This window comes from Haliotis rubra, unplaced genomic scaffold, assembly GCF_003918875.1.
Source record: "Haliotis rubra isolate DU_JTF1 unplaced genomic scaffold, ASM391887v1 Scf1404, whole genome shotgun sequence".
In the NCBI taxonomy this organism is placed as follows: domain Eukaryota; kingdom Metazoa; phylum Mollusca; class Gastropoda; order Lepetellida; family Haliotidae; genus Haliotis; species Haliotis rubra.
This window is the reverse complement of record NW_025765342.1, coordinates 169,378-191,752: the sequence shown is the minus strand read 5'-3', so window position 1 is coordinate 191,752 and position 22,375 is coordinate 169,378. Positions and strand designations below refer to the sequence as shown.

At 43.1% G+C, this 22,375-nt stretch overlaps 1 protein-coding gene and 1 long non-coding RNA gene across 2 annotated transcripts; one reads left to right on the top strand and one right to left on the bottom strand.

Annotated features, from left to right (window-relative positions):
• The first annotated feature begins 2,228 nt into the window (after positions 1-2,228).
• On the top strand, positions 2,229-3,483 carry LOC124268932. The gene is made up of 2 exons (XR_006896376.1): positions 2,229-2,343; positions 2,772-3,483. It is a non-coding gene; the product is annotated as an uncharacterized LOC124268932 (long non-coding RNA).
• A 2,113-nt stretch (positions 3,484-5,596) lies between these two features.
• LOC124268931 (probable G-protein coupled receptor 21) lies at positions 5,597-19,022 on the bottom strand. Its single transcript, XM_046703959.1, has 4 exons — positions 18,665-19,022; positions 10,346-10,478; positions 7,576-8,031; positions 5,597-6,200 (listed from the first exon to the last, which is right to left on the bottom strand). Exons 1-4 carry the CDS (start codon positions 18,956-18,958, stop codon positions 5,926-5,928), a joined length of 1,158 nt encoding a protein of 385 aa, XP_046559915.1. The 5' UTR covers positions 18,959-19,022; the 3' UTR covers positions 5,597-5,925.
• Between the last annotated feature and the right edge of the window lie 3,353 nt (positions 19,023-22,375).

The following is a 22,375-nucleotide window of genomic DNA, read 5'->3' as shown; positions in this document are numbered from 1 at the left end:
CACTGCCCTATAGTGACAGTTGTTTCCCCCTGCCTCAGACACTGCCCTATAGAGACAGTCATATTTTCCCCTGCCTCAGACACTGCCCTATAGTGACAGTCATATTTTCCCCTGCCTCAGACACTGCCCTATAGTGACAGTTGTTTCCCCCTGCCTCAGACACTGCCCTATAGTGACCGTCATATTTTCTCCTGCCTCATACACTGCCCTATAGAGACAGTCATATTTCCCCCTGCATCAGACACTGCCCTATAATGACAGTTGTTTCCCCCTGCCTCAGACACTGCCCTATAGTGACAGTCATATTTTCCCCTGCCTCAGACACTGCCCTATAGTGACAGTTGTTTCCCCCTGCCTCATACACTGCCCTATAGTGACAGTCATATTTCCCCCTGCATCAGACACTGCCCTATAATGACAGTTGTTTCCCCCTGCCTCAGACACTGCCCTATAGTGACAGTCATATTTGCCCCTGCCTCAGACACTGCCCTATAGTGACAGTTGTTTCCCCCTGCCTCATACACTGCCCTATAGAGACAGTCATATTTCCCTCTGCATCAGACACTGCCCTATAATGACAGTTGTTTCCCCCTGCCTCAGACACTGCCCTATAGTGACAGTCATATTTTCCCCCTGCCTCAGACACTGCCCTATAGTGACAGTTGTTTCCCCCTGCCTCATACACTGCCCTATAGTGACAGTCATATTTGCCCCTGCCTCAGACACTGCCCTAGAGTGACAGTTGTTTCCCCCTGCCTCAGACACTGCCCTATAGTGACAGTCATATTTTCTCCTGCCTCAGACACTGCCCTATAGAGACAGTCATATTTTCCCCTGCCTCAGACACTGCCCTATAGTGACAGTTGTTTCCCCCTGCATCAGACACTGTCCTATAGTGACAGTCATATTTGCCCCTGCCTCAGACACTGCCCTATAGAGACAGTCATTTTTCCCCCTGCCTCAGACACTGCCCTATAGTGACAGTCATATTTGCCCCTGCCTCAGACACTGCCCTATAGAGACAGTCATGTTTTCCCCCTGCCTCAGACACTGCCCTATAGTGACAGTTGTTTCCCCCTGCCTCATACACTGCCCTATAGTGACAGTCATATTTCCCCCTGCATCAGACACTGCCCTATAATGACAGTTGTTTCCCCCTGCCTCAGACACTGCCCTATAGTGACAGTCATATTTGCCCTGCTGCCTCAGACACTGCCCTATAGTGACAGTTGTTTCCCCCTGCCTCATACACTGCCCTATAGAGACAGTCATATTTCCCTCTGCATCAGACACTGCCCTATAATGACAGTTGTTTCCCCCTGCCTCAGACACTGCCCTATAGTGACAGTCATATTTTCCCCTGCCTCAGACACTGCCCTATAGTGACAGTTGTTTCCCCCTGCCTCAGACACTGCCCTATAGTGACAGTCATATTTGCCCCCTGCCTCAGACACTGCCCTATAGTGACAGTTGTTTCCCCCTGCCTCAGACACTGCCCTATAGTGACAGTCATATTTTCTCCTGCCTCAGACACTGCCCTATAGAGACAGTCATATTTTCCCCTGCCTCAGACACTGCCCTATAGTGACAGTTGTTTCCCCCTGCCTCAGACACTGCCCTATAGTGACAGTCATATTTTCCCCCTGCCTCAGACACTGCCCTATGGTGACAGTTGTTTCCCCCTGCCTCAGACACTGCCCTATAGAGACAGTCATATTTGCCCCTGCCTCAGACACTGCCCTATAGTGACAGTTGTTTCCCCCTGCCTCAGACACTGCCCTATAGAGACAGTCATATTTTCCCCCTGCCTCAGACACTGCCCTATAGTGACAGTTGTTTCCCCCTGCCTCAGACACTGCCCTATAGTGACAGTTGTTTCCCCCTGCATCAGACACTGTCCTATAGTGACAGTTGTTTCCTCCTGCCTCAGACACTGCCCTATATTGACAGTCATATTTTCCCCCTGCCTCAGACACTGCCCTATAGTGACAGTTGTTTCCCCCTGCCTCAGACACTGCCCTATATTGACAGTCATATTTTCCCCCTGCCTCAGACACTGCCCTATAGTGACAATCATGTTTTGCCCCGCCTCAGACACTGCCCAATAATGTCGAGTTCTGTCACAGTTCTCTCTACAGACACTGACATATAATGTCGAGTTCTTTCACTGTTCTCTCCACAGACACTGCCCTACTGTGACTTGTTCTTTTCTCGTTCCCTCCACAGACACTGCCCTATTGTGACGTACATGCAGAGTCTGAAGCGTGGTGTGCGGCAGTCAGCGAGAGAGGCCTACACTGTTCCGTGCGGCAGGTTCGACTGGGACACGTGTACGTCGTACAGGTAAGGCAGCTGGTACCAAAGATAATTGAATTTGGATAGGGGTATGAACGGTTCAGTCAGTCAGTATGACTTCGTGATAGAAAAAATGGCTGCATTAGAACATTGTAATTTCAAACGTCTCTTTGCTAAATCAAACACAAACTACAGCAAACCGAAAGGGCAGCTTTTTGGTAGGTTTTCAGTTTGCCTGTGCTTTGTGTTTTTTCTGGGTACATTTTTTCGTCAAAAATTGTGGTTAAAATAAAACTCCTATTATTCGGAAACCCTCTTTTCTGGGCAACATGTTGGAACGTCAACATTTAGTATATATCAATATTCTTTAATACACAAACCAAGACAAACTTCTTGGAAAGGCACAGTCTGGATTAGCGGGGTTTGATTGTATTTTAGGTGAGAGCTTCCCAAAGCCATTTTGTTTTGTTATTCAGAATCGTGCAGAAGTTCGTGTACAAGACAACGTTCAAGGTTGGCTACAGAAGGAAGTGCAGGGAACCGTGATCACTGTCAACCACATTGCATAGAGCGGACCCTCATTAACCCGCACTTCCATATCTCCATATATCTGTCAGCCCGTGGATTGTTTTCAATGCGACAAAATCTGTTTTGACACTAAGTCGTCGCTGGACATAAAATATCATGTACTAAGCTCGACGGGCACAATGACCAAGTGGACCGAAGCCCCTCAGTAGACATGGCAGGAAATCATTTGATTCAGTTCGATTCCCAGATTCCTGTTAATAATCCTCAGTTTGTTAGTACCGTCCATTGATCACTGGTTTCAAGAAGACCGATAAAAGGTTAAGATCTGCATCTCTTTTGATGAATCTCTCCACAATATGCATTCTAACTGAACTGCTCTTAATGGGCTTTAAGTTATTCGATGTGAAAAGATTTCACTTTGACATCTTCCACCATAAACCACAGTCAGAATTTGAAGACTGACTGTCAAAGACTAACGTTACATTAAGTGACGTGGTTGTTGACAAGATGTAAAATGTATTTGGGGGACATATTTGTAATTCATAGCTGGATCATTATTTGCTGGTTTTTCATCTCAACACGTTTGATATAATCCAACCACAGCATGGAATACAAGGCTCACAATGTAAGTATTTGTATTAAACAGAATATCAAGCTAAACTGTGTGTTGGAGTTGACCTATCAGAGTAACACGAGGCTAAACCTTCTCGGGCGGTGGGGTAGCCTAGTGGTTAAAGCGTTCGCTCGTCACGCTGAAGACCCGGTTCGATTCCCCACATTGGTACAGTGTGAGAAGCGCATTTCTGGTGTCCCCCGCCGTGATGTTGCTGGAATATTGCTAAAAGCTGCGTAAATCCCAACTCACTCACTAAACCTTCTCAGTTCGAACCCCGTTAGTCCGGATTCTGTTCATCCGGACCTTTATCGCTTGGAACGTTGGTTTGTATAGATGTCGTGACCAATATTTTATCAATCACGTCATTTGTTAATTCGTACAATTTCACAAGGTACGCTCTTTCCTGATTAACGAGATGCTATGTTTGGGGTCACAGCGTCAAGTTACTAAGTGAGGGAGTTGGGTTTAACGCCGTTCTCCTGTTTCCTAACAGTGTCTGCTTAATGTGGAAATAATGAAGATCTGATATTCCACATGATATATCTATCGGATATTTCAGATCAACCTGATATTTGACATACTATATCGATCCGATATTTGACATGATTATCCCTCACGATAGATGATATATCGATCTGTACATGTTTATCCATGTCTCCAGGACGGGCCACGCCCACACCGGACGTCATGAACCTAATGCTGTATTTGCAGAGCAGTTGAGTCTGTCTACATCCCCCGAGGTTTATGATCCATCACGGACTGAGTAAACTGCGCCGTAATATCAGTTTACTGCTTCCTGTGTATCACATGAAAACGTCACACGATCCCCTCACTGCTCAGTTAGGACGGTGCTATTCCCAAAGTGCTCATCGGCATCGCTGGATCTACACGCGATAATTATTCTGTGTTGCATTAGAGCTGGCGGTTACTGCTGAAAGTACTTAACCTGTTGATGTATTTGAAAATGAACATAGAAAAGTCATAAAATAGCTACTTGTCTCGACCCCAAACTACTTTCATAGTATTGGTATAAAATAACTGAAGCGACACATTGAAATAATCCCTCCTAACATGTACATGTAATTATATCATTGATAATAGCTGACACATCTATCCGTGATGCTCTGAATCTGATGTGGAGCATTAACTTAGCACTGTAAAAACCGTTAAAGTATTTTAAATGAAAACGTTTTGGTGTGTGACACGTAATTCATGTGCTGTATGCACGGAGACTCGACCAGAGACAAGCAGCGACGAACAACCTCCTAGCCTCATCATCAATTACCATTCGTGTTATAGCTTCGTTTCGGAAGTGACGTCACCCTCACCAAATGTTGCTTCTATCTCCCACTCTCCTACCCAGAGTTCCATGCGGCAAGCCAGCATAGTATCTCTGCCACAGGCCAGAAAAATGTGACGATTCGTCACATCTTGCACCGTCCATTCAATATAATTTACATATTTCTCAACTCTTTTATTTTTGACGAGTCTACACAACTAATTAAACATCTTTCATAGAATGGTTTAGTTTCATTGAGAAAATATCCTAAAACATGTAACACTATTTCGATTTGCGTAGCGATCCTTTGTTTACATAGGTTATACGGCTCCACGTGCTGTCATCGAAGCTGATAGAGAGCAAACGATGCAGCCAGTTTGATATTTAAATATGTACTGTCATAGACCTTACTGTCGCAGTTGTGGAAGAATATATATGTAACAATGTAAAACATTATGAAGAGAGCGCCGAAAAGCTTTTGTGAGTCCAGCCTCTTCTTATTATGAATATGCGCGTTTGATTACAAACAAGAGAAAAGTCCGGTCACGTGATATGCAAATTAGCCTGTGGCAGTGATGTTATGTTAAGTCATCGCTGTGCCGGAGTGTGTCTATCTCCAGCTCAGCAAAGATCTTCTTTCGCTCATGACTGCAATATTATTGAAAGAAGCACTGGAAGCTAATAGCTGAGGGGTAGTAAAGAACGCAGAATTCAGATATAATAGCAATTTATCTCTCCAGAATTCCACCCACAGTGCAATAAAAGCTTGTGAAGAAACCTGGAAAGGAATAAGGGAACACTTGTACTTTAAGGTGTTCCCTTATTCGTTTCCATGAGTATACAATAGTTACTGGGATCTTCTCTATAAAGACAACCTCTACAGATTCAACCTTTTTATTCTTTCAGTGCATTTATTTCGTTGCAGTGTCAAATTGTCTTCATTGATACAGCATATTTGCTGGCATGTAAAGATATTTCTGTCTTCAGCACTTTCGCTTCCTGAGGGAATACACCAACATTTCTGCGTCTGGAACTTGAGTTCCAGACTCATGTGCCTGAGCTCAAGACATGTTTGCCTAAATTACAGACTCACCTTCCTGAGCCCCTTTTGCCTGAACTAAAGATACATTGTTCTGAGCTCCAGAGACATTTGCCTGAGCTCCAGTGTGTTTGATGTGTTCCAGACACCATGTGCCTGAACCTCGTCTCAGCTGTTCCACGCTGACGCAGTCTGCCTGTGTTGTTCATGACAACGTATTTTGTAAATCAACACCTGGGGCATTTTATAAACATCTTTTTGAGCTCCATCCTGAAATTTCTGTTGTTGAAGACGTAGATGAGGGGGGTTGATGACAGTGAGGGAGTAGACGAGCCACATGGCGCCCACGTCCACCCACAGTGACGTGTTCACGTGCACGGGACAGGCGTGGGTGACGGCGTATGGGCCCCAGCACAAGAAGTAGGCGGTGATCAGCAGCGCACCTGCAATAATGGAAATTGTCAGCTGCAGTAGCCGCATCTACATCGTGTCATTATTCACATACGTTTATATATATATATATGTCCCTGAAAAACGGGCAGTGGGGTAGCCCAGTGGTTAAATCTTTCGCTCATGACGCAGAGGACCTGTGTTCGATTTCCCACATGGGTACAATGTGTGAAGCCGATTTCTGGAGTCCCCCCGCCGTGATATTGCTAGAATATTGCTATTTTGTTTTAGCGTCGTAAATCTAAACTCAATTGCTAACCCGTTGGATATGCAAACGTGCGCTGTAGAGTTGATAGCGCAATTCTGTGTGTCAGAGTGGCTACAGATAAATGTATTTTATCACAAATCTACGTACTAATGTCTTTCTTCACCGCTTACTTCTAAATACGTATAGCTTTTGATTTCTGTTTCTGAATAAGGAAAAATGGTAGCTGTTGACCGAAAGATATGGGTCCTAACGAAAACACGGATATTGTTTTCGATCGTTAAACTCTAAAGCGCACATGTGAAGACCTTTCTTACGAGATGGTTCACAAGTAGTGAAATGTTATATTGGAAGATGCACGGATAAGGAAATACGGTTACAGCAGCTCTGAGTGAGTGAGTGAATGTGTCTTAAATGAGTGATTTAATGGACGACGTACACAAGCCTTATCACAGCTCCACTACGGCGACTCTTTTGATTACATGAGACATGACTGACTAACAAGGTAACCTAGAAGTAGTCCAGAGGAAACAGTGTTTGCACATCTTTCCGAAGATCTAGGGCCTAGATTTTCGAAGCGCTCTCAGCGCTAAGATAGTCGTAAGTGCCATACATTAACATTAACTTACGACTATCTTAGCGCTAAGAGAGCTTCGAAAATATAGGCCCATGTCGATTCCCAACATTAGAACAAGGCGTGAAGTTGATTTCTGATGATACTGCTGTTATATTTCCATAAGCGGCGTAAAACCCTACTTAGTTACTGGACATCTGCCTGAATAGTGAGAAGTCCGTGGTTCGATCCCCATGTCAAAACACGTAATAAGATGGTACTTGTTGTTCCCCTGGCGGACACGGGGCATTGCGGAGATAGTGCAAGGCTTAATTGTCTCCATGACTACTGTGAGTGGGGTATGTACGTTAAGATGCGGAATAGTATCGCACACACACACACATATGCACGCACGCACACCTAATGTTATTCACATGCTTTCTCTCTCCCCTTTTTCTCTCTGTCCCTCTAGCTCCCCTCTCTCTCCACCAAACGCACACGCACATGCACATGCTGTTTAGAACCAGGAATTATGAACATTTTTTAAACCGATTATTTTCCAATCTTAAGAAATATAGTATTTTCTTCTTTGATAATTTGAAAGATTTACCTCGTTTTGCGATCTGTTTGTCTACGCTGCGTATGTGTGACCTCTTTGCGGGCAATGGCTTGTGTTTACCGTAGATGCCTGTGTCGTTGTATGGTGTGCCACCGTCATTGACAGTAACAGCGTTGGTTATAGCAGTGTTTGGACACAACGATATCTCCTTAACGCCGGTCACCTCCTCGCGTTCTTTCACCGACGTCGGGCGAACTACTGAAGCAGCAAAGATCTTCATCTTGTGAGCACGTAGGGTCCTGGACACTTTGAAGTAGCAGAACGCCATTGTAGGAAGCGGGATGCCGTAGCCCATGACGATGGCGTACCAGAAGTACCAGCAGCTGGACCTGAAGGAGGGGGAACAGTGCTTGGTGCCAGGCTCGAAGTAGTAGTGTGCGGTCTTCGTCGGCAACAATGGCGGCAGGGCGGTCAGGCTCGCCCACAGCCAGCAGATGGTTAACAGACCTTAATGAAAAAATGGTTGAGACAATGGGATTGCCACAGCTTTGGTTTGAAGTATACAAAAGGTAGTATTCAGAGATGAGAATTACATGATCCTATATATCTATATCTCCTAATTCTTTATCAGATTTTTCAGGAAAGAAGAAATGACAAAGTTTAACATGAAAAATCCAAATATTTGACATTGCGAGTTAATGAGTGAATATTGTTTTAATTAACTGTTTGAATTGCATGTTAGAAGCTGGTACGTAATGGTAAAGGTGAGATATTTTATGGATCATAATGATCCAAATCCCTTTTAAATATATTACTAATATATATGAATTGAGAACTCATCATCCCTAAAATACACTGCACAAAAAAAGAAACGCAACGCCCATGTGTGATATTTAAAAGACATTTTTTATACAACGTTTTTATGAAATCGATATTAATGTTATGGATAGGTTTACCTGTTGTCTCAACAATGATTTCTAACACAAAAACACAACAGTTGCGTATTTTTCGCCAAAATACAGCATCTGGAAAAAATAGTGTCTTGATATGTGTAAAGAAAAATCTGAAAGCATGGTGCTCGTGAAAGTGTTCGTGGTTTCTTGTGGTTGATATGTGTGGCTATTAAAATGTGGCAGTCCCGTGCCACAATGTACACATTTATTCGGAAATACGCCAACATGCCAAGATTGAGTGAAGATGCTCGGAATAGAGCCAGTGGACGTTTAGAGGCCGGAGAAACAAAGTCATTAGTAGCCGGACTCCTGAATGTCCATAAAAGTACGATTTCAAGACTTTGGCAGCGTTACAGACGCTATAATTCGACAAGTGACCGACCGAGAAGTGGCAGACCAAGGGTGACAACTCCTGCTCTGGACCGCTTCATCAGGATACCCCATCTGCGGAATCGAACTGTCACTGCAGCGTACACAGCTCAAAACATTCCTGGACTCCGTAGAGCGTCGGCACTGACCATCAGGAATCGTCTAAGACTCCATGGTATCATACCGATGAGGCCATTTACAGGACCTATAGGGCACCACCATCGTCGTGCACGACTGCGATGGAGTCAAAACGTTTGACCTTGAACCTTCGTACACTGGAGGAGAATTTGGTTCAGTGACGAGTCGCGTTTCAAGCTGTTTCGTCATGATGAAGAATACAGGTATACAGGAGGTGAAATGAACGTTACAGTCGTCCCTGCGTTCTTGAGAATGACAGATTCGTGGGAGGAGGTGTCATGATGTGAGGAGCCATATCCGCTAATGGGAGGACAAATCTCGTCAATATACAGGGAAATTTAACTGCACTTCGTTATCGTGACGAAATTCTTCAACGCCATCTTTTTCCTTCAATCGACGTCCGACGTGAGATATTCTAACAGGACAACGCACGACCACACATTGCACGTGCTAAAATGAATGTTCTTGCCAACAACAACGTAAACATGCTCCCGTGGCCCTCAAAATCACCCGATCTCAACCCTATCGAACATTTATGGGACCAGCTCGATAGACGTGTACGATTACGACGATCTCAACCTCAGACACTTGAACAGCTACGCCAAGCATTGGATGAAGAATGGGGAAGGATTCCACAGCGTATAATAAGGACACTGATACTGTCTATGCCCAGGAGATGCAGACATGTCATTGCTGCTGGAGGGGGGGCATACGTGATACTGACTTTGAGATGATGCTGTAGCGGGCGCCAACGTTCGAGAAGCTTGGAATTACTCCGCGTGGCTCAGAATACATGTAGTTATATTCCTGTGAAATCATATATTTGTTCATTCAATATGTATTGAGTAAATCGCTTTTGAATTCAACATAAACTTACCTTGATTTTACTTTGTTGCGTTTCTTGTTTTGCCCAGTGTATCTAGCCTTTCTACCAACATTCGAGATAGTAAGTGTAGTCAGACTGGTGCGTTATATAATGTGCAACGAGCCACACCGTCGGATACGATGACATAGTCAGTCATGTCACTCACTGTGGCCAGCCAATACTCAATCTCGTTGCTCGAAACAAGCAATGGGAACCGCTCAGCTGATTAACTCGGATTTCATTTTGTTTGTAGTTTAACGCCGGACTCAGTAATATTCCAGCTGTATGACGACGGTATGTACATACTCGAGTCTGGACCAGAAAATCCAGTGATCAACAGCATGAGCATCGATCAAGACAACTGGGATACGTTGACATGTATCGACCAAGTCAGTGACCCTGACCACCCGACAAACACCGGCTGCTGAAGAACAATTCTAACCCGGATCTTCGCGGGTATATTCTCCACAGTAATGGTGACAGTGTATACACTTACCTAAACACCTTGCCTTGGTGAAGTCGGTGATGTAGCGCATGGGGTGGAGAACAGCGACGTAGCGGTCGACAGCGATGGTGGCCAGCGTCAGGCTGGCTAGTGTACACTGGAACACGGACAGGAAGCCCGTCACCTAGCAACAAGAGGGACACGACCGATGTAGTGGACATCATTAGACCTGTGAACAAGATGCTACTGTATGTTGCAATTACCGTATTAGCTGTTGTTTTAGATGGATAATTGACATGCCTTTGCGCGTGTTTGTGTCGGGTGCCATCAATAACAAAGGGAAGTCTTCCTTAGGTGAAGTGAGGTGAAATTGGGTTTAACGTCGTGCTTGAGAATATTTCGCTCATATGACGACGTGCATGCGTGTGTATGTGTATGTGCGGCTGCTTGTACTAGCCCAGACTGAAGCAAGTTTTATAGTGCTAGCCCACTGAGATACCATGCCGCAGTGAAGCATGAATACCCCACTCAGACACATTATACTGACTCTGAGCCGACCAGTCCTTGTTGTACCCATTAATGCCGAGCGCCAGGCAGGGACCAACAAGTACCATATTTTGGTATGACGCGGTCGGGGATCGAACCCGCGACCTTCCGCTCTCCGGGCGGACACTCTAACCACTACACCACGGAGGCGGTCGAAGTCTTCCTTAAGTAAAGCCAATAAGTCTGGTGCTTTCGTCAAAACGTCACCGATTTCAACGGGTGAAAAGGGAGCATACTATTCATAATAATAATTGTATAATAACAGTGAGTGAGTGAGTATGGTTTTACGCTGCTTTTAGCAATATTCCAGCAACATCACGGCGGGGGACACCAGAAATGGGCTTCACACATTGTACCCATATGGGGGTATAATAACAGCAGAAATATTGTATGTATATAGTGGTATAAATATTCATTGCTAACAGCTTTATTCTTGTTAAACTTATAATTGTCACGTATCGAGTCCATTTCAACCTTCGTCAACCAAAGAGTAATGAGTGAGTGAGTTTAGTTTTACGCCGCTTTTTGCAATATTCCAACAATATCACGATGGCCAACCAAAGAGTAGATAGTTCTGAAATGTTCTTTAATAAATGAACTAACCTAAACAAAGAAGATTGATTTTTTTAAATTTTAATATATCAATATTTTATATTTTAAGCAAATACTTAGAAAAAACATCTCGTAATTAGTTAACTGTCACGTGGGTCTTCATCTGAGTCTAAAGCTGATGGGTAGGGTTGACCCCTGATAATTCTTCCTTCATCTTTCTGGTTTACTTCTGTAACTAACAGGGGGCGGTGGGGTAGTCTAGTGGTTAAAGCGTTGGCTCGTCACGCCGAAGACCCGGGTTCGAATCCCCACATGGGTACAATGGGTGAAGCCCATTTCTGGTGTCCCCCGCCGTGATATTGCTGGAATATTGCTAAAAGCGGCGTAAAACCAAACTCAGTCAGTCAGTCTAAACTAACACTAAAGTTGATACTATCAATGAACTCTTCTAGCACGGGATTACACATCTCACACAACGGAAAGCCACCTCAAACATATACCATGTGCTTTTATGCAAATAAAAAGGATACAAATGAAACCACAGCGCTGCTCTTATGTGTCAGAGTGCGTCTCAAGATAACGCTTTCGTATTCCGTACCACATGTTCGCATGTTTTATGTGAACATTTGACTTGCCTCTGCACGTGTTTGTGACGGACAATTTTTTATGATTATAGAAAAGATTTTGCCTCTTTAATGTACCTTACACATCCGCCCTCGCTAAGTTGTGAAATACGTTCAAGTAATTATGGTCCATAAAAGTATATTTAATGTAAACATGACTTGCTCATGTTATGTTAACCTTCAGACTGTTTTCAGATTAACCTTGCGTTATTTTTCCTAACATTTCGATCGATATATTTGTATAGATGTTATATATTCAATGTGGAACTAGACCAAAGTAAACACGGATGTAGTTTAAATGGTTTCATTGATTTTCTGTTCTTATTAAGATGCTTGTTTTCGTTGTACTAGTATTTAAACGGCGATGCATTGTAAAGGATATGCAACCTGATACATGCGGCTCCCATCGACAGTAGGACAAACAGTCGCATCCTGGCTGGTCACGGGGGGAGGTAAACAGGTATCTGTGTTGCAAGGTGTGTGTGTGTATGCGTGTGTGCGCGTGCGTGCGTGCGTGCGTGTCGTCTCCCCTGAATCCCGAACACCACGTCATCTGTCACACTGAGTTTCATTTGTTCATCGGGGCGATGGGGTAGCCTTGTGGGTCAAGCGTCTGCTCGTCAAGCTGAAAGTCTGGGTTCGATTCCCAACATGGGTACAATGTGTGAAGCCCATTTCTGGCGTCCCCCGTCATAATATTGCTGGAATATTACTAAAACGTAAAACCATACTCACTCACTCGCTCATTTGCTCATCGGTGAATGACAGATACTATTTTTCTCAAATCAAAATATAAAATCTTCAAAGGGAGAATGTCAGCATCTTAAAAGAGTAAAACCAAAGTACACATTCCTTCCACCTAAAATGGTGATGTTTGAGGTTAAATTACCAAACATCTAAAAGGATGTTACATTGAAAATTGTTAAGTGATCATTATTTCGAACAGAAAGTGTGAGAGCGTTACTAATTGGCACCGTTGACGTCATTATGCAAGGGACATAAGCCATGGTGTGTTCAAAATATGAACCGATATTAATGCAGGAGATAATTTAGTTACATCTGATATCTTTACTGTTTTGCCAATAAAACAACTTGATAAATATATTTCATAATGACAGTTGAAATAATAATGAAACTACACGTATTAACTATTGTTGGTTTGATGGAGGCCAAATTTATCAGCAGAGGACAGGAAGTACACTCTGTAAAACAGAAAAGCATAAACCATTTCAGAAGAATTTATTGCGTTAGTTTAAGAGCAATTATTTCATGTAATTTCAAAGGTAAAAGGTGAAAAGTCACCACTTTGTATGACCACCATTGGCAGCAATTACTGCTCGGCAACGTCCCGGCACAGACTGGATAAGTCGACGAAGTCACTCTTGCGAAATTCTTCCCCACTCTTTCTGCAATGCGATGGCCAGTTGTGGAAGTGTCTGAGGCGTGTCTTGACGTTGACGTACACGTCGATCGAGTTCATTCCATAGGTGTTCTGTCGGGTTTAGATCTGGTGGTCGGGAAGGAAATGGCCAGACACTGACGTTAGAATTGACATGGTAGCGGACCGTGACGCGTGTTGTATGTGAAGTAGCGTTGTCATGCTGGAACAAGTCCCTCTGTCGGTCCATAATCGGAAGCATGTGACGTGCAAGGACTTCGTTGATGTACCGATTTGTTGTCAGATTCCCCTGAACCATCACTAAATCAGATCTTTGTGTGCTAGAGATCCCACCCCACACAATGACACTGGCTTCACCGAATCTATCGACCTGTCGAATGCAATTAGGGGCAAAACGTTGATTTCTCCGACGGTAAACAAACTAACTTCCATGTCGACGGTGAAGAGGAAATCGTGATTCATCAATGGACCAGACTCGCCTCCAGTTTCCAAGGTTCCAGTTCCGGACTCTACGACACAACCGCAAGCCGATGGAAGTCTCTCAAAACAGGGGCGTCAATTAGCTTTCTTGGTCGAATCCCCACTTCACGCATTCGATTCCTACCTGGGTCGGATATTCGTCTCAAACCAGGGATGCGTTCTGCAGTCTCCATCACAGGGTGGAAGCGCTGTCCACGCAAAATGTGGAGTTGACCCAAAAGCAACTCCATTTCCTCGCTGGACAGTGAAAGAAGAACACGGGGCGCAGGAGTAATGTTAAGTTTTCCCTCGCATTTACATACTTTTGCAAGTATATATCAGGTTTTGCCATTTGGCAGACGGATCTAGAAAGTTACAGATCTTTCTGTAATATAGCTTGACACCCTCTATATTTACAATTATTAAATTACAATTGCGCGTTAGGCGAGGGCACCCTCCTGAGTGTCGAAATAAAATGATCGTTTCAACACGAAATATGACATCCTCATCAGCAGACACGCATGGGTTGCTAAAGACCTATTCTACCCCGGATCTTCACGGGTCGTTTTTTTAAAAACAAATTAATATGTGTTTGCATCCAGTAAATCCCAGACAGGGTACAAACTGCAATGAGGGTGTACAATCTTATTTAAAGATAAAAAATCGTAATAAGTACGCCAGGTAGGCAGTAACAAACATTCTTCTTCACAACAAATATCTCTAGAATAACGTTTGATGACCTGAAACTATAAACTGTCCACTCCTGGACAGTAAAATCACAAAGCAATGGACAGTTTGTTTGCTAAACGTGAACAACTCCATATAAAATGTACAGATTGATTTTTCGACGATAATTGAAAAAATACTGACGCATTAAAACCTAAACTGCGAATGAAGACCTTCAATCACTATATCTAAGAATTGACAGCCAAAAAAAGGTGTGTCTGCTGATGAAGATGTCATATTTCTTGTTGAAACGATCATATTCCGCGATCTTGTTTCGATACTCACGAGGGTGCCCTCGCTTAAGGCGCAATTGCAATAAATATAGAGGGTGTCAAGCAATTACAGAAATATCTGTAGCTTTCTAGATCATTCTGCCAAATGGCAAAACCTGATCTACTTGCAAAATAATGCAAAATGCGAGTGAAAACTTAACATTACTCTTGCGCCACGTGTTCTTCTTTCACTGTCCAGCGAGTGAAATGGAGTTGCTTTTGGGGCAACTCCACATTTCGCATGGAAAGCGCTTCCACCCTGTGTCCATGGCTGTGGCGCAAATGAGCAACCCGGATGTAGCGGTCCTGGATATAGCGGTCCTTGGGCGGTAACTCTTGGACGGCCGCTTCTCGGGCGATCTTGGGCGTTGATGAACGTTGAAATGTCAGGCAACTGCAGACTGCGACTCCCCAGCTTCAAGGCAGCCTGTGGCGATGTTTCGACTTGCGGCACTTCTCGTGGCATGATGATTTCTTCTTTTCCAGGCAAAAACGAATGAAAAAATTATACACAACGCTTACCTTTTTACAGTGATCGATACCGCAAGCGCTTCCGCTTATTTGCACGTGCATTTGGCTTTGCATGTTTTCTTGGTGACGTTTTGGCGAATGTTTCTTCAAACGCTTCTAAAAGAGGGGAAAAGTTAAAATTGCCACGTTTTGGTGCTGAAGCTTTTTACAATTATTATTATAGGATAGGATATTTATACAGCGCACATATCCAGGTAACGAGTGCATGCTCAAGGCGCTGGTATTTTCCCCTCGATCATTGGATGTCAATCTCAACGGTACATCGTATTATCAATCTCAACGGTACATCGTATTATCAATCTCAACTCCTTGGGGAGTATACAACTCTTGCAGCCACTAGGCGCACCGAGTTATTGTGGCTTTCTCATCCTTACGAGGTACCCATTCACAGCTGGGTGGACGGGGACACATAGTCACAGTACTTTGTCCAAGTTCACTGCACGTTGCTGTACCCGCAACTAGGTGTTTGCACGTATTCATGTGGCCACCATCTGGTCATATACCAACAGATTCGTGGGTTCTTTTAAGTGCACAGGGTTGTGTACTATACACTAGGGGTTGTGACAACACTGAAAGACTCTGCACAGAAAGTTGACTCCAAGGTTTTTACACCTGGTCACATGTGGGCTCAACCTTGCTGGATCACTAGCCAGGCGCCTTAGCCAGCTCTCCCACCGCGCCCCCAATCACCTAAAGATGACGTTTTGGAAAGTGAGTGAGTGAGTTTTGGTTTTACGCCGCTTTTAGCAATATACCAGCAATATCACGGCGGGGGACACCAGAAATGGGCTTAACACACTGTACCCATGTGGGGAATCGAACCCGGGTCTTCGGCGTGACAAGCGAACGCTTTCACCACTAGGCTATCCCACCGCCACTGTTTTGGAAAGAAATAGTATATTTGTATTGTTTTTTGTCCGCAGCTACATGAGTCTAATATTCACAAAATCACCTATGCGTTTATTTTTTTGTACGTAGCTATAAGGCCACACATGCCGTAATTGTGAAATACTATTATACCTCTTAAGCAGAGGTCGTAATTGGATGTGTATCGAGAACTTAACAACGTATGGTATGGATTTACAACTTCTATATTATTTACAACACCACTGCGTCTCACAATATTTTCACATTAATTAACTCATCACAAGCTGTTTATTGTTGTTTTAACAATCAGTGAACCCGATACAATGTCCGAATGTTTTTCACGAACTGAGGTCATCGCCCGGTCACGCCCGGTGGACATTGATTCCGTCGACAAAAATATCAATGTCTCATTGATGATTGATTTTTTTTATTCAGATCGATTGATCGATGAGTACGACGCACGCGTGAACCCAGACCCTTACCGTGTATATTATTGACTTAAACATGTGCATAAGAATTGTGTGATGAGCACTAGCCTAATACGGTAGGACACTATGAAAGGGTAGGGAGAATTGGTGACACAACTTAAGAGAAACGTTGCATTCGATTCGTAGCATCAATGTATTTACTTAGTAACGATGTCCATTGATCGAACTATCTATTTAATCTCAGTGAAAGGGAATATGTCCGGGTGATGTGTTTAAAAAATAATAATAACTTAATTTTTTGTTTAAAAAATCAGCACATGAGTTCAATATTGACAAACTTTATGGATAACAACTTCTTTTATTACGTGAGTGCGAAGTATCGAAACTTGCACCTTTGTCAAGAAGGAATGAAGCTGTTATCCATAAAGTTTGTCAATACTGTACTTCCCAATTTCTAAATGGCACTCAAAGAAATGTTTTTCTACACTGCGCATCATGGCAGAGACAATATGTCGGTATATGGTCTGTGATCAATGTCAAGGTCACACACACACAGCTCCCAGACAGACATCCACGTTGTTTATTTGTTGATGGGAAGTAATTACATGGGTTATGAAATGATCGTATTCGAGGTGATGGAGGGTTGGCTAAGTTCGGTGATAGTAGACGATTAAGGAGCGACAATGTACGGACTGACTGTCTGACTGAGTTTGGTTTTACGCCACTTTTAGCAATATTCCAGCAACATCACGGCGGGGGACACCAGAAATGGGCTTCACACATTGTACCCATGTGGGGATTCGAACCCGGGTCTTCGGCGTGACGAGCCAACGCTTTAACCATTAGGCTACCCTACCGCCCCGACAATATACGGAGGGAGAGAGTTTGTTAAATATCCCAATGGTATTACCACGTGCTGTTAACCACAAATCATAATCTGGAATTCGATCTAACGATCACCGTATCCTGGCAAATTTGGCAAAATTATTTGATGAGTAAATGAAAAATGAGTCTCGTACAAAACAAAACGTACGAACTGCCAAGGATTAACATGGATACCAAATCGGAACTCAAACCCAATATACTAACTCCGAGCCAACCAATCCTTATTTATCCCCTTAAGAGAGTAAGGCAAGGCAACAACATGTACATTGTACCACATGTTGGTTGGTATGACGCGTTTTGGGGGTTGCGACCTTCCACTGGCGTTCTTTTCCTTTGACCAATGAGGCAATCTTCAGATGAAGGACTCTCCCAAGATTGAATATTGAAATTAAATATTCAATCTTGGAAGAAACGTTAGGAACAGTGACACAAACTGATAATAGAAGTTTGAGATGGACTGAAATTATAATACGAGCAAAGTGACAAATGACTGGGAGACGATAACGGATATCAACATTATACACAATATAAACACAGCTCTTGCTCAACATAAATGTTCATGTAAGTCGCATAAACTCCGGAAGGGGCCCCGCAGATATACTGGGGAAACCAGGAATGATATACATGTACTACTCGCTTCGCGAAAACACTAGATATCATAATACAGTAAAACGTTATATATTCATCCGAAACATGTGCGTTCTTATACAAAATACGCAGTATTCAGACTAAAAAAGTATGATTAAAATAACAGCCTTACAAGAGCAGAAGAGTAGTGAGTGAGTTTACTTTTTACGCCGCTTTTAGCAATAACCCAGCAAAATATCACAGCGGGGGACACCAGAAATGGGCTTCAGACATTGTACCCATCTGGGGAATCGAACCCAGGTCTTCGGCGTGACGAGCGAACGCTTTAACCACGAATTAACACCACCTCCCCGCAGCAAGTGTAAACAGCAATTTCAACAATAATATATAACACCCCAAAAAAAACAAAAAAAATTAAATATTTTTTAAATAACAAAAAGAGAAGTAAAATACAGCGATATTTAAAGACCATTGATGGAAAATCAAATGTTTACCTCACACAAGATTCCTTCTCGTAGCGCAGGGAAGCACGTTCCGTCAGGACAGAAGACCTCCGTCCCAGACACCGGCATCACCCACAGCACGTAGACCATGTCGCACAGCATCAGGTGCATGATGAAGACGTTGTGTTTACTTTGCCGCAGCAGCTTGCTGGAGATGTACGTGATGATGACGATGAGATTCAAACCCAGACCAAGCAGGATGAGAAGTGCCAGTGTTATCGCCTGAAGGTACCTCTGTGCAGTGGTCTCTTCGTCTGCCGTTACTGACGTCGTCACGTTAGGCATGGTGGCGTTGTCCTCAGGTGAACGTCATGCCAGATAAAGACTTCTCACCTTTGAGAGGTTGGCACACCACACAGTATAACAATGAACACACCACGTGACGTGTGATCGATATCAGGTTACTCGTCCTTATCCATGACAAAGATTGACATGAAATCCATGTTTCTTGACATATCAGGTCCGTAGGTCACCTTAGTCTACTTCCACGGTAGTTTATATTATTGATATGTCCTTATGATATCCTTATTTCAAATATTCATATCATAATATATAAATGTCCTTATCCTAAATTCAGCTGATATTACTCACATATGTCCTTCTTCGACATCAATGCCAATTTACAGTATTGATTTATGTCCTTATTCCATTGTTTGCTAGTATATATCAATGACATATGTCCTTATCCAATTCTTGTGTCACTAAAATGTCAGTGATCCATGTCTGTATTCCTCATGGGGAATAAGTCCTTATTCCACTCTTGTGTTAGCAAATATCACCGAATAGTGATCCATATCATTCCTCATTCTTTCAGTATATATCATTGATAAATGTTCAACATCCGTGTTTTTCAAATCATTGATATACGTTCCACATTCGGGTTTCTTGATACAGTGTATATACTTCCTTACTCCACAGACGTATTAGCATACATCATTGGGGCATGTCAGTAATTCACATTAACGTTCCTTGATGTCATATATACGTCTATTCCTGTGGCTTGATTTCAACACTATGTCTTATTCCATGTCAACTAGTATCCCAATACATGTATATCAAATGTTCGATATCAACTTTGAAGATCGATATCCAATATATAATTCCAAATATCACATCGTTGAACTTGCATGCACATAGTGTCTATGCATTAGTCAACTGTTACACAGTAACAATGTTACAGAATGTCCCGTTACATGTATCACGACTGTAACAGACCCCGCCCGGGAACTGTCATCTCTGCCTCCCTGTCACAGACCGGCGCCACTGTCGATACAATACCTACTGCCAGCATGACAGCTCTAGGTAGACGGTGTTGTACACCCGGGTGTGCGATGTCGCCTCACACGCGGCCGTATCCTCACGGCTGCAGCTCCTGGAGCAGAATGACTCGTCCCCGCGGTGAGGTGTTACACTGGAGTTGGGGAAATAGATAAAACAGTGATTGTGCAGGCACGATATAAAAGACGGATGGAGATTGATCTAAGTGTACTTTGATATAATCATGGGAAATCGAAGTCATTTCCATACATGCCTACACATTTTGTCTAGTAGGAAAATCATAAATCTAAAAGGTATATACTTTAGTCATACAATATTACCATATAACAGGTCGATAAAATGTATTTTGATATTTTTATGCAGAACGTAGTGAATAGCATTTATTATCATTAGCCCACTGGTTTTTACAACATGGGTGTAATACTAAACCAAGCGACTGAATAAATAATGTCAATAATGTCAAAAATACTTTATGAAAATATTACTTTATGAAAATAATACTTTATGAAGTTTAAAACATGTATTTTTTCTTGTCAAATCTGTTTATCCCGTGACTCAGATGAAATATCAGCTATCTATCGGGATATTCGTTGAGGTAAATATGTTGTTTGACAAAACCATGTCTGACTACTGGTATCTAGAAAACAAGACCGGAACTTACTTCACACAAGGAATATATAACGCCAAGCCAGAAAATAAGACCTTCGACTTTCAACCTTAGTTTTTCTTCAGTCCGATCACACGACTAGATCACGACAGTGACAGTCGAATGCGTGTTTGATCATGCGACCCCGAAAAGTTTAACACGGATTTTTCAAAATGTGAGTAAAAAGTTTGTACGATTGCACCCGTGAAAACCCACTGCCATCTCTCGCTTCAGTGGAGGGGTGGTGATGTAGCCTAGTGGTTAAAGCGTTCGCTCGTCACGCCAAAGACCCGTGTTCGATTCCCCACATGGGTACAAAGTTGTGAAGCCCATTTCTGGAGTCCCCGCCGTGATATTGCTGGGATATTGCTAAAAACGGCGTACAACAAAAGTCACTCACTCACTTTCGCTTCAGTGTGATACATCAGATCTGGTCAAACTTTAGGCTGTGGGAAGTACCACCATACAACCTAGGCCGTGTAAAAAGGTATTACAGAAAGTTATTCAGTTTCCAAATTTGGAATATTTCAGATATTTGTCTACCCGTAGCGAATACTAAGTACGATTGAACCCGATACTCGCCGAGTTATCGTTTCTATATTACAAAAGGTTAGAGTATGTTTGTTACCAAATGTCGCGAGTGAGTGAGTGAGTTTAGTTTTACAACACTTTTAGCAATTATCCGTATTCAATATCACGGCGGGAGACACCAGAAATGGGCTTCAAACATTCAAATCGAATCGCCCGGGGAATCGAACCCGGGTCTTCAGCGTGACGAGCGAGGCTAACACACATGGCCCGCTCACCATCACGGTTTGATGAGGTCTTCAGGTAACCCACACCCGTGAAGATCCGGGTTAGAATTGGTCTTCAGTAACCCATGCTTGTCGTGAAAGGCGACTAACGGGATCGGGTGGTCAGGCTCGCTGACTTGGTATACACATGTCATCGAATCACAGTAGCGTAGATCGTGCTCATGCTGTTGATCACTGGATTGCCTGGTCCAGACTCGATTATTTACAGACCGCCGCCATATAGCTGGAATATTGTTGAGTGCGGCGTTAAACAACAAATCAACCAACCAAACAACCAATCATTTAACCCACCCCCGTCACCATGTCACTACGGGTTCTGTTATATATCCTCGTCATTGTCGTCCAATCAATATCCTTGATGGACAACGCATCCATCTTGCTATATCAACCAGCAAACAATATAGATAATATACTCATGCCAATAATGGTTGTCAACCCCCTCCCACCCCCAACCCCACACCCCACCCCACACCTCTCCAATAAAAAAATATTGAAGGGGGTGACAACCATTATTGGCATGAGCATATTTCCAGCGTAAACCCTCCGATATTTGCTTTTCATCAAGGTCTTCCGACAAAACACAACAAGGGGAAAGTTGTCATAACACAACCAGAACTATTAATGTTCAGTATGGTGGAGCAGTGTTTATATAGATCAACAATCAGTTATACAAAATTATATAACATTATGTAAACCAGTGTATGTGTTGTATCTGTAGGAGACGGTTTTCTCGACCTTGTCTACAAATGCAAGTTTGTCAAATTTTCTGATTCTTTTCAAAACTGAAATCCTATAAAATGTATTATAAAGACTGTAATCCTATATTTTATGTTCAAGGAACTACTTTCTTCGTTCACTATATTACACAGGCCTGTACACCCAAGTCCCGGTCACACGACTGGGATGAGACTAAGCCCTGTAGGTCTGACCCTTATTACATTAATATAAACTCTGTCAAAAAAG